At 38.9% G+C, this 15,140-nt stretch overlaps 1 protein-coding gene across 1 annotated transcript in view; it reads right to left on the bottom strand.

The window, feature by feature from the left end:
- Positions 1-14,471, bottom strand: part of LOC122934715 (probable cation-transporting ATPase 13A4) — a 102,647-nt gene extending 88,176 nt beyond the window's left edge. Inside the window, exons 1-5 of the mRNA XM_044290377.1 lie at positions 14,332-14,471; positions 6,780-6,953; positions 6,414-6,557; positions 4,522-4,592; positions 4,347-4,427 (exon numbers count right to left, since the gene is read on the bottom strand). Coding sequence (XP_044146312.1) covers positions 4,347-4,427; positions 4,522-4,592; positions 6,414-6,557; positions 6,780-6,953; positions 14,332-14,394 — 533 coding nt within the window. The 5' untranslated portion in view covers positions 14,395-14,471. The remainder of the gene's footprint in view (positions 1-4,346; positions 4,428-4,521; positions 4,593-6,413; positions 6,558-6,779; positions 6,954-14,331) is intronic.
- Between the last annotated feature and the right edge of the window lie 669 nt (positions 14,472-15,140).

The following is a 15,140-nucleotide window of genomic DNA, read 5'->3' on the forward strand; positions in this document are numbered from 1 at the left end:
TGGTGTCCCATGGGGAATTTCAAATGTGGACACTGTGCAATGTGCATAGGGACACATATTCAGATGGGAAGAAAGATGCATGTAGTTCGACAATTTATTAACTGCAAATCAACTTATGTAGTTTATGTGATTTATTGTCCCTGTGAGAGATTTTATGTTGGTAAAACTCACAGAGCTCTATATGTGCGGTTTAGAGAACATAAGAGATCGATTACACATCTATCGGTGTCATGCGCCTCATAGAACATGTTAATGAAGTGCATCAAGGTAACAAAGAAGTGTTAAAATGTGCAGTCAATTTACCTGTGCGAGGTGGAGACAGGAAACGTATTCTATTGCAGAGAGAAGCCGAATGGATCATCAAAACCGATGCCATCGGAGCATTAGGTTTTAATGACAGAAATGACCTTGCTGTCTTTGTTTGAATTTTATCATTTTAATGTTCTATTTATTTGCAGAGGTAATCCATATTCATGATTCACCTGTCTGTCTGTGACGTGCTGAGAGGAGACAGGTATTTACGGCACTCCTCTAGCACATCACAGTGGGCTTAACATTGTTTTAACCTACAATAAAGCTACGTTTTTTGAAGATTCGGTGAGTGCCGCTTTTTCCTCTATTTTTCATTTATGCGATTATTGGACTGTTTGCTCTAGCAGAGCACCACCGATTTCCCTGGAAGAGAGTGTTATTGACATTACATCACGCTTATCTGGCAAAAAAAAATGCCTCCTGGACTTACAGAGGCAGAAAGGTCTTCCATTTGCACCCCTTGATCCATGACATTCCAGCTCGCTGGAATTCTAACTTGTATATGCTAGAGAAGGCATGCTCAACCTGCAGCCCTCCAGCTATTGCAAAAATACAACTCCCAGCATTCTTAGGCAGCCTACAGCTATCAGCGTACAGCAGGGCATTGTGGGAGTTGTAGTTTCACAACAGCTGGAGGGCTGCAGGTTGAGCATCCCCGTGCTAGGGCATTTGAATGAGCAGCTTAAAGCGGTGAATGATTTCCTCATGCAACAGACCACCTCAGCAGGGAGCATTGTTTTGAGGTCAGGCAGTGGCAAGTCTTCAGAGACATCTGTCACGTACTTAGTGTAGCATCAACAAGGTCATCCCTCTGATTCTTTTCTTAGAGAATATTCTCACACTAATGCAACAAGAGATGGAAAAAAAAGAACAACTTCCACATTTTAATGACTGCACTGTAGCTGTTGGGGACTACATAGAAAAAGTCCTATGGAGGAGGAAGTGGAGGATGATGATAAGATGTTTTCACTGGAGGAGGAGTTAGTTGTGCAGAAAGACAAGGCTAATGATAATGATGACAATTAGAGAAGCTGACAAAGTGGAATTTGTTCTGAATTTTAGGAAAAATTTGATTCGCACTGAAGGCGAATATCCTCATGCTTCGTGGTAATGAATCACATGTTTTCCTAAAATGGCTGCTGCACGTGTGAGGACATGGAGAAAGGAACTCTGGGAAGGGGGGATCACACATAATGTCATGCATGCAGCCAATTAGCAGTCAGCCAGCCCTGTGATGTCACAGCCCTATAAATAGCGGCAGTCATCTTAGAGTCTGCCATTTACCAGTGCACTTAGTGCAGGGAGAGACATCTGCAGACGCTATGGACAGTGATAGGAAACACTTGATTGTGGTGAAAAAAGGATTTATAAGTGCGGGGAAAGTATAGGGAGGAATCATTCCACAGCATTTATGTAGAACAAGGTTCAGTAGGGGAGATTACAGCCTGGGTAATAGGAACAATCCTATTACACCTTGGGACACTGATTGGGGATCCAAATTGCCATTATACAGCTCAGTCATTCCAGCAAACCGTTCTTGTTATTGGGGTGCAAGTGCTGTTTAATACAGCCATTAAAGACTTGATTGTGCTGAAAAAACTATTTATAAGTACAGGGAAAGTATAGGGAGGAATCATTTCATAGAATTTATGTAGAACAGGATTCAGTAGGGGAGGTTACATACTGGGTAATATGAACAATCCTGTTAACCCTTGCTGCACTGACTGGGGATCCAAATTGCCATTATACATCTCTGTCATTTCAGCAAATCATTCTTGTTATTGGGGTCCAAATGATATTTGATACAGCCATTAACAGGCTTTACTACAAGGAAATATTTCTACAGTTTGTCTTATTTGCCCTTGTGTGGTGCAGTTATATGTTGTAAAGGCCTTTTTGCCGTGTATTAGTGGCAAAAGAAAAATATATTTGCCCTTGTGCGGTGCAGTGATATATTCAACAGCACTGTTTGCCGTGTATTATTGGCAAAATAAAAATATATTCGCCGTTCAGCAATGCACTTATCTATTGAAAAGACTTTGGTGTTGTGTAAAAGTAGAAAAAAATTAGGGCCTAATTGCCATTCAGCGGTGCAGTGATATATTCTACAGGCCTGTTTGCTGTGTATTAGTGGCAAAATAAAAGTATATTTGCCATCCAGCATTGCACTTATCTGTTGAAAAGCTTTTTGTGTAGTGTAAAAGTAAAAAAAAAAATTACGGCCTAATTGCCGCCTCTGCCTCCAAACTATGTCTCCTTGCCACTCTGTGGTCTCCTCATGCTGCTGCCACTTCCACATTATGTCACCTTGCCACTCTGTGGCCTCCTGATGCTGATGCCACCTCCACACTATGCCACCTTGCCACTCTGTGGTCTTCTGATGCTGCCGCCACCTCCACACTCTGTCATTGTGCCACTCTGCCGCCTCCTGATGATGCTGCCACCTCCACACTTTGTCATTATGCCACTCTGTTGCCTCCTGATACTGCCGCCACCTCCAGACTCTGTCATTGGGCCACTCTGTGGTCTCCTCATGCTGCTTCCACCTCACCAATATGTCATAGGGCCACTATGTGGCCTCCTCATGCTGTTCCTACCCTCCCCACTTCATGACTGGGCTACTATTTATCCTTTTCTGCTTGACTGACATTATCATTTATTTGATCTTTCTTTTGATCTGTCAGACGGAAGGAAAAATGAGATGCACAACGGATCTTGTCTGTGTAGCAGCTGAAAGGCCTGTCTGGTCCAATCAGAATTGGCTTGTGATTTGGTAGCCAAAAGCAGGTAAAAAACACAGAAGACTTGCAAATATTCCATTCACGTGTCATCTGTGTTTTGGATCCACTCCAGTTTTTTTTGGCATTAACATTACTGATGGATTACTGACCAAATGCTGACCGAGTGAAGGCGGATGCTCTACAGACAGTATTTGTTTTTTGTGGGTTATTGTTCTTATGGCTCAAAGGAAGGGCAATATAATCAGTATCATCAACACAAACTTACTGCTAACACCCTCTCCACTCTGTTGGGGGGACTATATAAGCATTTAATAGAACAGGTTCTGTTGACATCTATGTGGAATCAGCTGACGACAGTGTAAAAAGAGTGTGCATATTCTTGGTAGTTACAACGACCTGTAAGGCTGAGTTCATAATAAAGTTATGTGGTCAGTTTTGGCCTCGTGACTGCCCAAATAAGTGAAGCGTGCAGTGATTCTAAGAGCGACACCTGTCATCTGCATGTCATATGGACTCACAGTATTATTTCACTACTAAGGCAGACTCCCTATGCGTGTTACTGCAAGGCACAGTGTTCTACACCACCATAAAGACTCTCTTCAGCCAGCAAATAGCCATTTTTTTGCGTAATTTGCCGTGAATAAATTTGGATCTGCAACTGCCACCCTTTCTCCACTTTGATTGACAGGGCCAGGCATTATGATGTTTTCACTGCCTGGCTCTATCACCTGAAGTACAGGTCAGCCAGTTTCATAGGTATAAATCTTCTGACAGATGTCCTGTAAGCAATAATTTTTGGACGCTTGGTCCCATCAAGCCACTGTTTTTTCCTATGACACCGTGTGTGTTTAAACACCTTCTGCCCCCAATAAGGGACAATGTTTGGATGGTTTATAATATTAAGTTTTAAAACACACTGTTTGTTAACACCATAAACTACTTTATGCTTTTACCCACAGTTATATATGTCAGTGTCACTCTGACATTATTTGCTATTGCTGTCATTGCGTTCAGCTAAAATTCAAAAAAAAAAAAAATTAAAAAGAGAACAAGATCTAAAAAAAAAATCTGACTTCTAGGAGGCCACAGAGTAGCATTTACCTACTTTTAGGCCAATTAGAGAACATTTGATTTGTATAGAATTTATAATCTCTAATATCATAATATAACAGAAATCTAATATGTCTAAAGACTTACTAATAATTATCATCACTTCTGTTTCATTATAAAGTACAGTATATCTCAGTTTCTGCTGTACATAGTACATGACAATGGGCAAACGTGTATAGTTACCTGATGGTCTGCTCTCCAGTTGTTAAGCCAGAAGCAAATTTTGTATGAATGTCATAGCAGGTAAGGTTGTCCTCAAGAACCCTACAAGTACATGGTTTACAAAGAGAAGACGCATTGAGATAATTTGTTGGCGGATATACCGTACAGTAGCAGACGTGCCTGACTTTTTACTCACCCTACTCTATGAAACTGTTGTTCCTCTCCATCCCAGACATAACAGATTTTCTGGACTTTGATCAGCTTAACCTGTGAATGTCAATGAGAAATAATTCTGACAAAGGAATCTTATAATCAGTAAGAATCATTTTGTCCACTATACTAAAAATGATTAGTTAAAAATTAGAGCATCTATTATTCCTACTTAGTATTTAATTAGGCTAAAATAGGTATTTTGTGTACTGTATATCCCTTTCTCAATAAGAATTTACAGACATGCATGCTGTGGTCAGCTGGAGCAGCCCTCCACAAGATGAAAGCTTCACCTGAAAAGGAAGTTTCTGATGATATGCTATTTACAGACGAATGTGAAGTGTCGCTCTTGCTGACCACTTCATGCACGCCTAGTCTGTGTTCCTATCTGCTGTTTCAGGCCACATGCCTTGTACACATGGTATTAGGAGCCAGTCAGGTTGAGAGACAACATCTGGCTATTTTTCACCACTGTCATCTGAGGACCCCATCTTTTCATACATTGTCAGTCATCTATATGGTTTAGTATTTTACTCCCCTAATGAGATTGGACATCACAGTTTTGCTCCCTTTTTGTTTATTTGCACTTTACTGGGTTGTACCATCTGCCTAGGATTGTATCTAGGGACTTTTAGCTAGTTGTTAGGGATTATAGGTTGCTCTTTTTAGGTCAGGTGTTCTACAACCTCAACATAAAGGTTAGTTTAGGCAAAGTAGAAACAACTAGGGAAAATTACCACTTCTTGCCGTGGCCCACTCTGGAGATACCGAACATTTACCTCAAGGCTTGGATCTGCCGGATCTGTTAAGACAGTTCCTTTTTGTATATGCACTGGATTTTCTCTTGTCACATTTGGTGCATTGTGTTTGTGATATAGAGATACATCTATTTGTGTATTAGTCTTTTTTATTATTGGATATAAGTTTGTGTATGTTAAATATTTTTCATTTAAAATAAAAAGCTTTTCATTTATTGTTCTCTATTTGGAGCAAATTGCTCTGGTTGTACTATGGTCTCAGCTACTAAAAGCAAAATTACTGCCTGACTAGGTCGTCTTTAGGCCTCATTCACACAACCGTATTTTTTTGTGGATCAGATGAGGACCCATTCAATGCACTGGGGCTGCAAAAACCGAGGACAGCACACTGTGTACTGTATCCATATGTCTGTTCTGCAGCCCCGCTGAAAAAGATAGAACATGTCCTATTCTTGTCCCTTTTGCAGACAAGAATAGACATTGTTACAATGGTGCTGCTTAAAAAAATGGATACAACACGGACATCAGAGACGTCATATTTTTTGCGAATCTGCGTTTTGCGGACCGCAACATACACGCGGTCGTGTGGATGTACCCTTATATTGCAGGCACTGTAACAGCCACTATAGTTGCTACAGTGGTACTGTAGCTCTGCATAGGTACAGGTGAAACTCGAAAAATTTGAATATCGTGCAAAAGTCCATTTATTTCAGTAATGCAAATTAAAAGGAATTGAATTATTGCAGCTTAAAATTTTAATTTTGAGAAAAGGTTCAATATTCTAGGCTCAAAGTGTCACACTCTAGTCAGCTAATTAACCCATACTCCCTGAGCAAAGGCTACCTTAATATTGAGACTTTGGGGTTTCATAAGCTGTAACCCATAATCATCCAAATTATAACAAATAAAGGCTTGAAATATCTTGCTTTGCATGTAATGAGTCTCTCTCATATGCTAGTTTCACCTTCTAAGTTGCATTACTGAAATTCTATTTTTCAAGTTTCACCTGTATAAGGAACACAGTATTAAAATACTATGATCAATACAATATTATAAATTGATAATCACAATATTTTATATACCAATAATAACATATTAAATCACAAATATAGTACATTACCTTCAGATCTGTTTTTCGAATAGCCTTGTTAATGATAGACTTTCCATCAGCAATCAGTGGCTGTGCAGTAGTATTCAGTGATATATTCAGATTCTGAAGTTGAATCCATGTCACCCTCTTCCTAAAATATTTTTCAAATTCATCCTGTGTGAGTAAGAAACAATTATTGTATAACATTGACAACAATATATTTCTAGCATATTTGCTAACATACTTTTTAGTATTCCGTTTACAGGTTATTTTTTATTTTTTTGGCTTTTAACAAAACAAATCTCAAGAATGAATAATTGTAGTTTTTCAATTCAATACACCTATATGGGTTACTACTACTCCCTATGGGGTGCTACTTATATAAACAGTACTTACTGTTGTTTTCAGCAACATAGCATCAGCATCTTCCAAGCAGCATGGAATACAATGTGCCCATACATGCCATTCAGGCTTCCAGTAGAAAGTGAACCAAAGCAACCCACAGGTAAATATATATCCAAGAACACAGAGGAATCTTCTGTATGGTTGTTCTCTATAACCAAATATTTCCTATAAAAATAAATTAGTGTCACATTATAAAATGTCTCTAAACATTTTTTAATGATCTCACAATGGATAAAATATACTGAATAGATAAAATGACATTTCAATGGTTGTTCAAAATGGGTAAAACTAATATTGGAATGACTATTCTGTTTCAAACCTACTTTCTATAGGACTGCAATGTTTACACAAGGACCAGTTATTCACTAGTCAGGTTTCCACGTGGTTCATGGAGACCGCTACATGGGATCTGAGTGTGCAGGCAAGCTGCAGAAGGAGCCCGCCAGAAGATACTTTTGGATTATGTTAACAGTGAGGACAGGAATTTTAGTTTTTTCCCCAGAGTATCACTTTAAGTAAGAAAAGGTGATGTAAGTTAGACAGATGAGCAATTCCCTGCTTGCCCCATAACAAATTAGATGTATTGTTGTCATATTACACAAGATTCTATAAAGCATTTCCACAAATTTGTTTCCTTCTTATTTATTTGAAAGAGGTAAATGCCAATATTTTACATTAAAAAACTTTATCAGAGAATATTGCTAATGTCAACAGGTAAAGGAACAAAATGTTTGTTATCCCACAACAAACATTTATCAACTATCCACAGGATAGGTGATAAGTGCATAATTTCTAGGGGTCTGACTGTTCTAGAAGTGGGTCCGAATCCTCCCCCCCCCCCCCCCACACACACGTACAATTCTGGAGGCATTTGTACAAACCACGGTCACACATTCACCCTGCCATGCCATTCAACATTGGATAGTAGGCAGTATATAGCAAATCCTTTTCATACTTGGTATTAGCATTAATAATTACCTACTAATTAATTTTCTACATCAAAATAATTTATTGGGCTTCTAAATTGAAGGATAAAACATGATAGAGACACAGCTGCTTCAAGGGAACCTGTCTCCTCCCAAAACCATCCCAAGCCGCCAGCAATACTTGCGTGTAGTCAGCAGTGTGTTTCTGATAATGCCTTTCTTCCTGAAGGCAGCAAAAGTACAGAAAACGTTCTTTTATCCCCTGCCCGGCGCGCTTCTCCACATATGCTTGAAGTCAATGAGGCAGCGGCATCCTTGCTTCAAGTCATGATGACTGCACCCCCTTCCCTGCCCCTTCGCTGTGACTGAAAGCCAGCTGTTCGGCAAAGGCAGCCAAACTCTCATGCATGAGCGCTGTCAGTCACAGTGAAGGGGCAGGAAAAGGGATGTGGTTACCGTGACTTGAAGCAAGGAGGTGGCTGCCTCCTTGACTTGAAGCATGAGAAGTGCACCGAGCAGGGGATAAAACAAAGTTTTCAGTACTTTTGCTGCATCGGCCTTCAGGAAGAAAGGCATCATCAGAAACACACTGCTGGCTACACGCAGAAACTGCTGGCGGCTTGGGATGGTTTTGGGAGGTGACTGGTTCCCTGTAAAGGGAACGTGTTATCATGCGACCTACTGCTTTAATCAAGTTTTTATGTTACACATATTTTTAAAGATTAAAAAGATTCTAAAGATTCTAAAATCTTTCAGCTTTTGCATTCGTCACTAAGCCTAATAATATGCATCACTTCTTGGGCCTCTTGCTCATGAACGTATATTCTTTCCGTGTCAGTTCCGTTTTTTTGTGGACCGTATACGGAACCATTCATTTCAATGGATCCGCAAAAAAAATGGAAGTTACTCATGGACGTCATCCGTATATTTTGCGGATCCGTTTTTTGTGGACCGCAAAATACATACGTTTGTGTGCAAGAAGCCTTGGTCTGTACATATCACTTTTCAACAGTTATCTGATTTTCATCATGGGCAGATTTACAATGATAGATATGAAATAGATTATATATATATATATATATATATATATATATATATATATATATATTATAAATATAGTTAATAAATAGATAGATATTAGATATATAGATATGAAATATATACACAGTGGATATAAAAAGTCTACACACCCCAGTTAAAATGTCAGGTTTCTGTGATGTAAGAAAATTAGACAAAGATAAATCATTTCAGAACTATTTCCACCTTTAGGGCTTGTTCACACGACTGTGCCCTTTTTGCGGTCCGCATATTACGGATCTGCATAAAACGGATGCCTTCCACAATTTGCGGAACAAAACAGGAGATCCATTATAGAAATGCCTATTCTTGTCCGCAAAACAGAATTTTTGCTGGGCCACAGAACGAAGCAAAGGATGCGGAAAGCTAGCCACATCTTTTGCGGACCCATTGAAATGAATGGTTCCGTATATGGACCGTATGCCGAATGCAGAAAATGGCCCATATACGGAACGCAAAATACATTTGTGTAAACAAGCCCTTAATGTGACCTATAAACTGTACCACTCAATTGAAAAACAAACTAAAATCTTTTAGGTGGAGGGAAGAAAACAAAAAAAAAAACTAAAATAATGTGGTTGCATAAGTGTGCACACCCTCTTATAACTGGGGATGTAGCTGTATTCAGAATTAAGCAATCACATTCAAAATCATGTTAAATAGGAGTCAGCATACACCTGCCATCATTTAAAGTGCCTCTGATTAACCCCAAATAAAGTTCAGCTGCTCTAGTTGGTCTTTCCTGAAATTTTGTATCCCACTTCGTCACACAGAAAGTTGCATCCCACAGCAAAAGCCATGTTCCACAGAGAGCTTCCAAAGCATCAGAGGGATCTAATTTTTAAAAGGCATCAGTCAGGAGAATAAAAGGATAAAGTCTCTATTGAAAATACTTGTCCTCTCTAGCGCTGCAAATCCAAAAGACAATGTGGGAAAAAGTCCGCTATGTAGGTAAATGTAGAAGAGGATTGCGCTGCAGGAAAGGAATCTTCTTGTAAATGTAAGTTCCCTTTTGAAAGTCTTAAACCAATGGGATCACAGACCAACTTTACAAACCTTCACTGGTATGGAAATCTGTGGTATAGAAAAAACGCACTATGGTGTAGCGAGTTCAAACATCTAACGCACCATGTGAACAGGATATACTCACAAGATTCCAGATAGGTAAGTGCACGTAGAGATCTAAAAGATGTTTCCTATAGGGCTCTGTTGAGAGGAGACAACTATAGTGTAATATGCAAAGACACGGTGCACGCCTGCAAGACAATTGTACTCACAGAACTTCACTGGAAAAATGCATGAAGAATCCTGGCAAAAACTTCACAGGCAGCTGGGCAGATCGAACAGATGGCGGTCCAGGGGCGTCGGTATAGGAAATTTCGAATATCAATCAGCAGATTGGATACTCCTACACCTAATGGAAAAGATGTTGACTGTGTGGTTGACATGGGGGCAAGCCGATCAATTCTTAGAGCTCATGAACTATTACCAGAATATTTAGGCCCTGCTCTGAAGCTCACAGGAACCGTTCCTGTGAGCTTCAGAGCAGGGCCTAAATATTCTGGTAATAGTTCATGAGCTCTAAGAATTGATCGGCTTGCCCCCGTGTCAACCACACAGTCAACATCTTTTCCATTAGGTGTAGGAGTATCCAATCTGCTGATTGATATTCGAAATTTCCTATACCGACGCCCCTGGACCTCCGTCTGTTCGATCTGCCCAGCTGCCTGTGAAGTTTTTGCCAGGATTCTTCATGCATTTTTCCAGTGAAGTTCTGTGAGTACAATTGTCTTGCAGGCGTGCACCGTGTCTTTGCATATTACACTATAGTTGTCTCCTCTCAACAGAGCCCTATAGGAAACATCTTTTAGATCTCTACGTGCACTTACCTATCTGGAATCTTGTGAGTATATCCTGTTCACATGGTGCGTTAGATGTTTGAACTCGCTACACCATAGTGCGTTTTTTCTATACCACAGATTTCCATACCAGTGAAGGTTTGTAAAGTTGGTCTGTGATCCCATTGGTTTAAGACTTTCAAAAGGGAACTTACATTTACAAGAAGATTCCTTTCCTGCAGCGCAATCCTCTTCTACATTTATCAGTCAGGAGAAGGTTACAAAAGAATTTCCAAGGCATTAGATATACCATGGAACACAGTGAAGGCAGTCATCATCAAGTGGAGAAAATATGTTACAACAGTGACATTACCAAGAACTGGACGTCCCTCCAAAATTGATGAAAAGACGAGAAGAAAACTGGTCTGGGAGGCTACAATGAGGCCTACAGCAACATTAAAGGAGCTGCAGGAATATCTGGCAAGTACTGGCTGTGTGGTACATGTGACAACAATCTCTGATATTCTTCATATGTCTGGGCTATGGGGTAGAGTGGCAAGACGAAGGCCTTTTCTTACAAAAAAACAAAAACATCCAAGCCAGGCTACATTTTGCAAAATCACATCTGAAGTCTCCCAAAAGCATGTGGGAAAAGGTGTTATGGTCTGATGAAACCAAGGTTGAACTTTTTGTCCATAATTCCAAAAGATATGTTTGGCGCAAAAACAACACTGCACATCACCAAAAGAACACCATACCCACAGTAATGCATGGTGGTGGCAGCATCATGATTTGGGGCTGTTTTTCTTCAGCTGGAACTGGGGTCTTAGTTAAGCTAGAGGGAATTATGAACAGTTCCAAATGCCAGTCAATATTGGCACAAAACCTTCAGGCTTCTGTTAGAAAGCTGAACATGAAAAGGAATTTCATCTTTCAGCATGACAACGACCCCAAGCATACATCCAAATCAACAAAGGAATGGCTTCACCAGAAGAAGATTAAAGTTTTGGAATGGCCCAGCCAGAGCCCAGACCTGAATCCGATTAAAAATCTGTGGGGTGATCAGAAGAGGTCTGTGCACAGGAGATGCCCTCGCAATCTGACAGATTTGCAGTGTTTTTGCAAAGAAGAGTGGGCAGATCTTGCCAAGTCAAAATGTGCCATGCTGAGAGACTCATACCCAAAAAGACTGAGTGCTGTAAAAAAATCAAAAGGTGCTTCAACAAAGTATTAGTTAAAGGGTGTGCACACTTATGCAACAATATTATTTTATTTTTATATTTTTTCAGTTTGTTTTTTATATTTCAGTTTGTTTTTCAATTGAGTTGTACGGTTTATAGGTCACATTAAAGGTGGAAAAAGTTCTGAAAAGTTCTGTAAATGATTTATCTTTGTCTCATTTTTTTGCATCACAGAAACCTTTGTGTAGACTTTTTATATCCACTGTGTATATATATATATATATATATATATATATATATATAGAGAGAGAGAGAGATAATAAATTGATACATATTAGATAGATAGATAGATAGATAGATAGATAGATAGACCAATTGATCAGGATCCACCATTCAAAATAGGTGACTGTCAAAGCTTATCTCTTTCTGCCTTGTAAAATAACCTATGTACAGGTCACAGAACATAAAAAAAATAAAAAAAAAAAAAAAAAAATTAAGTCCAGACTATGGTGTCTATGGTATCTGCTAGTGATGAGCAAAGTATTAAAAAATTTGATTTGGCTGCTTTGCTGAATTTTACAAAAAAACTTCATTTGTGAGTAGTGGGTGCAATGACAGGGATCAGCAATTGCGCCCCCCACCTCCCCCGTCATTGTACCTCTCAGATGCCACGTTCATTGCTGATCGCGGCATCTGCTAGAATTAATATAGTGTAAAATAAAATAAAAAAATTAATAAAATCATACTTACCTTCATCCATTTGATACGTCACTGTGCACAGGGTTTCGTGCGAGATCTTCAATCAAGATGGCAGAGACCAGCTCTTTGCGTTTAAATGGATGAGGTAAGTATGTTTTTTACATTTTTTTACCACCATTCACGAAAAATTGATTCGCTACCACGAAGCACGCGGAAATTCGGCTTTGCCGCAAATCGAGTTTACCCTGAAATTCGGATTGAATACCACTTTGTGGAGTTCAATTTGCTCAGCACTAGTGGCTGCTACAAAGTATATATCTAAATGCTGTTAAAACAGCTCAGGCAAGATGGCTGTCCCATAATCATGTTCAGGAAATAAAATAAAAAAAATCTAAAATCAGAAAATAAAAACATATTACAAAAAAAGGTGTGTGTCACTATCTGGTTTTAGGGTGACACATTGCCTATAGATTGGATGCAGTAAACAAGACTGTCTACCAAAGCTGCAGGTGTAAGAATGGCCATATAGGTGACAGCTATTGCTGTAGACAAATCTTGATTAACGTTCACCATCATGTAATTATCAGCCAATTTGAAGGAAGTCTGTCACCTCCAAAATCAATTTCAAAGTAAGCATACTGCAATGTAGGGTAGCTGCCCCAAAACATCACTATACCTATAAACATCTGGTCCTATGATCCTGTTAAATGCTTGCTTTATTTTCAGGCAAATAGGGTTTTCATGCACCATACCTCATCCGTAACGTCGCAAAACCTTCCCCTCTAGTTTGATTAACAGTGCACAAAATTTCAGAGCCTCTAGCAATGACCCTGCGGAAGCCTGGTGCATCAAACATTGAACCCATGGTGCACCGAAAACCTTATTTTCATAAACATTTTAAGAAACATTTCTTAGGATTAGAGAATTTGATTTTCACAGCAAAGGCTATGTTTCAGGACACCTACCCTACAAGGCAGTATGCTTCCTTTGAAAATGATTTTGGAGGTGGCGGAAAGGACAATCTAAACATAGAAGCATCATATCTGCTAAGATTAAGTAGATGTAATAAGACAAATGCATATGGTTACAATTCAGCTTTGGACAATTTATTAAAGCTAGTACTTATATTACCTAATAGCATGATATACGCTTATGCATATTACTGGCATTATTGCTAACATTATACATATAGAATACAGGACACATTTATTATGCATTATATGCTTTTACAATACGGATTAACTATGACAGTTATGTTTTTTCATTTGCTTTATGTTGTCAGTATCATAGTAGTACTAGTCAATAATAAAGAAAATAAAGGAAACCACATGTTTCTGAAGAGAAGACAATAACACTATATATGTATGATATCACAAGAAAATTTAGACTGGCATATTCTTATTCATAATCATAGTCATGGGTGCACATCCATAAGGCAAACATAATAAATAGAAAAATAATGGCTGCACACACATATAAGCAGTAAAGCTGAGAAATGGGGATCATTCCAAATTCAAGTAGTACTATACCTACTATTTGGATCGATGGAAGCTCTTAGCGCACTATATATGTATGATCAGTCACAGATTTGCACTAAATATTTCATGCTTTTGTCCTGTGTGTATGCAGCAAACATTAACTTGACACTAAACATATAAAAAATTATTTTGCAGCAAGCCTTAAATGGACACTGTTTGCTGTCATCACTTAATTTACCTGATGTCAAGTTAAGCTTTGCTACTTCTGAGTGACTCATAGTTAATTTCTTTTTACCTATAAAATGCACTATCAAACAGTTTACAAGTCAATAAACAAGTCTCACCATCTCATTTTCTTCTCCTTGGTTAAGAATGGACTGATGCTTTTTATCACCAGTGCCCTCCATTAAAGTGTTATTTTCTGTGACTGTATGCCCAGTGGGAAATCACTGTCTGTCAGTAACTGCTCTGCAGTAGTTATAGTTTTCAGGCTGCCCTATAGCAATCATTCATTCACAATGTGCCTTATGTATCCTCTGCCCCAGGAACACACCCCTGGCAATATGGTGACAATGATTAAGACTGATAAATTGCCTCATAGTTTTGAAATATGCGGATGAGCATAGAGTTATTGCATGCTTCTAGAGAATTTACTTCATTGCCTAAAGCAATTTGATGTCAGTTGGCTATAGAAGCCACACTGACAAACTTAAAAAGAAAAGTTGTAAAAAACCTGGAATTATCTGGAAGCCACATTTTATTGTCAAACTGAAAGGGGATCTAAATCCAGAATACAAACACACTGAAAAAATAGAACAACCAACAAAAGACAAAATAATCTACTTATGTGTATTTGTTATTTGCTAATTGCTTATTTCATCAGATATCATAATTGCAGACTAGAGATAAGCAATACCTGTTAAGGTGCGGTTTGGTTCAGGTTCGCCAATTTTTTTTCGGCCCCAACCAAAGTTGCTCCAATTGCCCTGAAAATTGCTATATAACACCCTCTAGTCCCCGAGGATTCCGATTTTATAGGAGAATGTTATATCATTTTGTTCTCGTGTTTGCGGTTCCTCCTGGGTCTGTAAATCTATATTCCTCCATTGTGGCCTTGTTGCATATGCTACCTGCATTTTATGGCATATCTGCT

This window comes from Bufo gargarizans, chromosome 4, assembly GCF_014858855.1.
Source record: "Bufo gargarizans isolate SCDJY-AF-19 chromosome 4, ASM1485885v1, whole genome shotgun sequence".
NCBI lineage: Eukaryota > Metazoa > Chordata > Amphibia > Anura > Bufonidae > Bufo > Bufo gargarizans.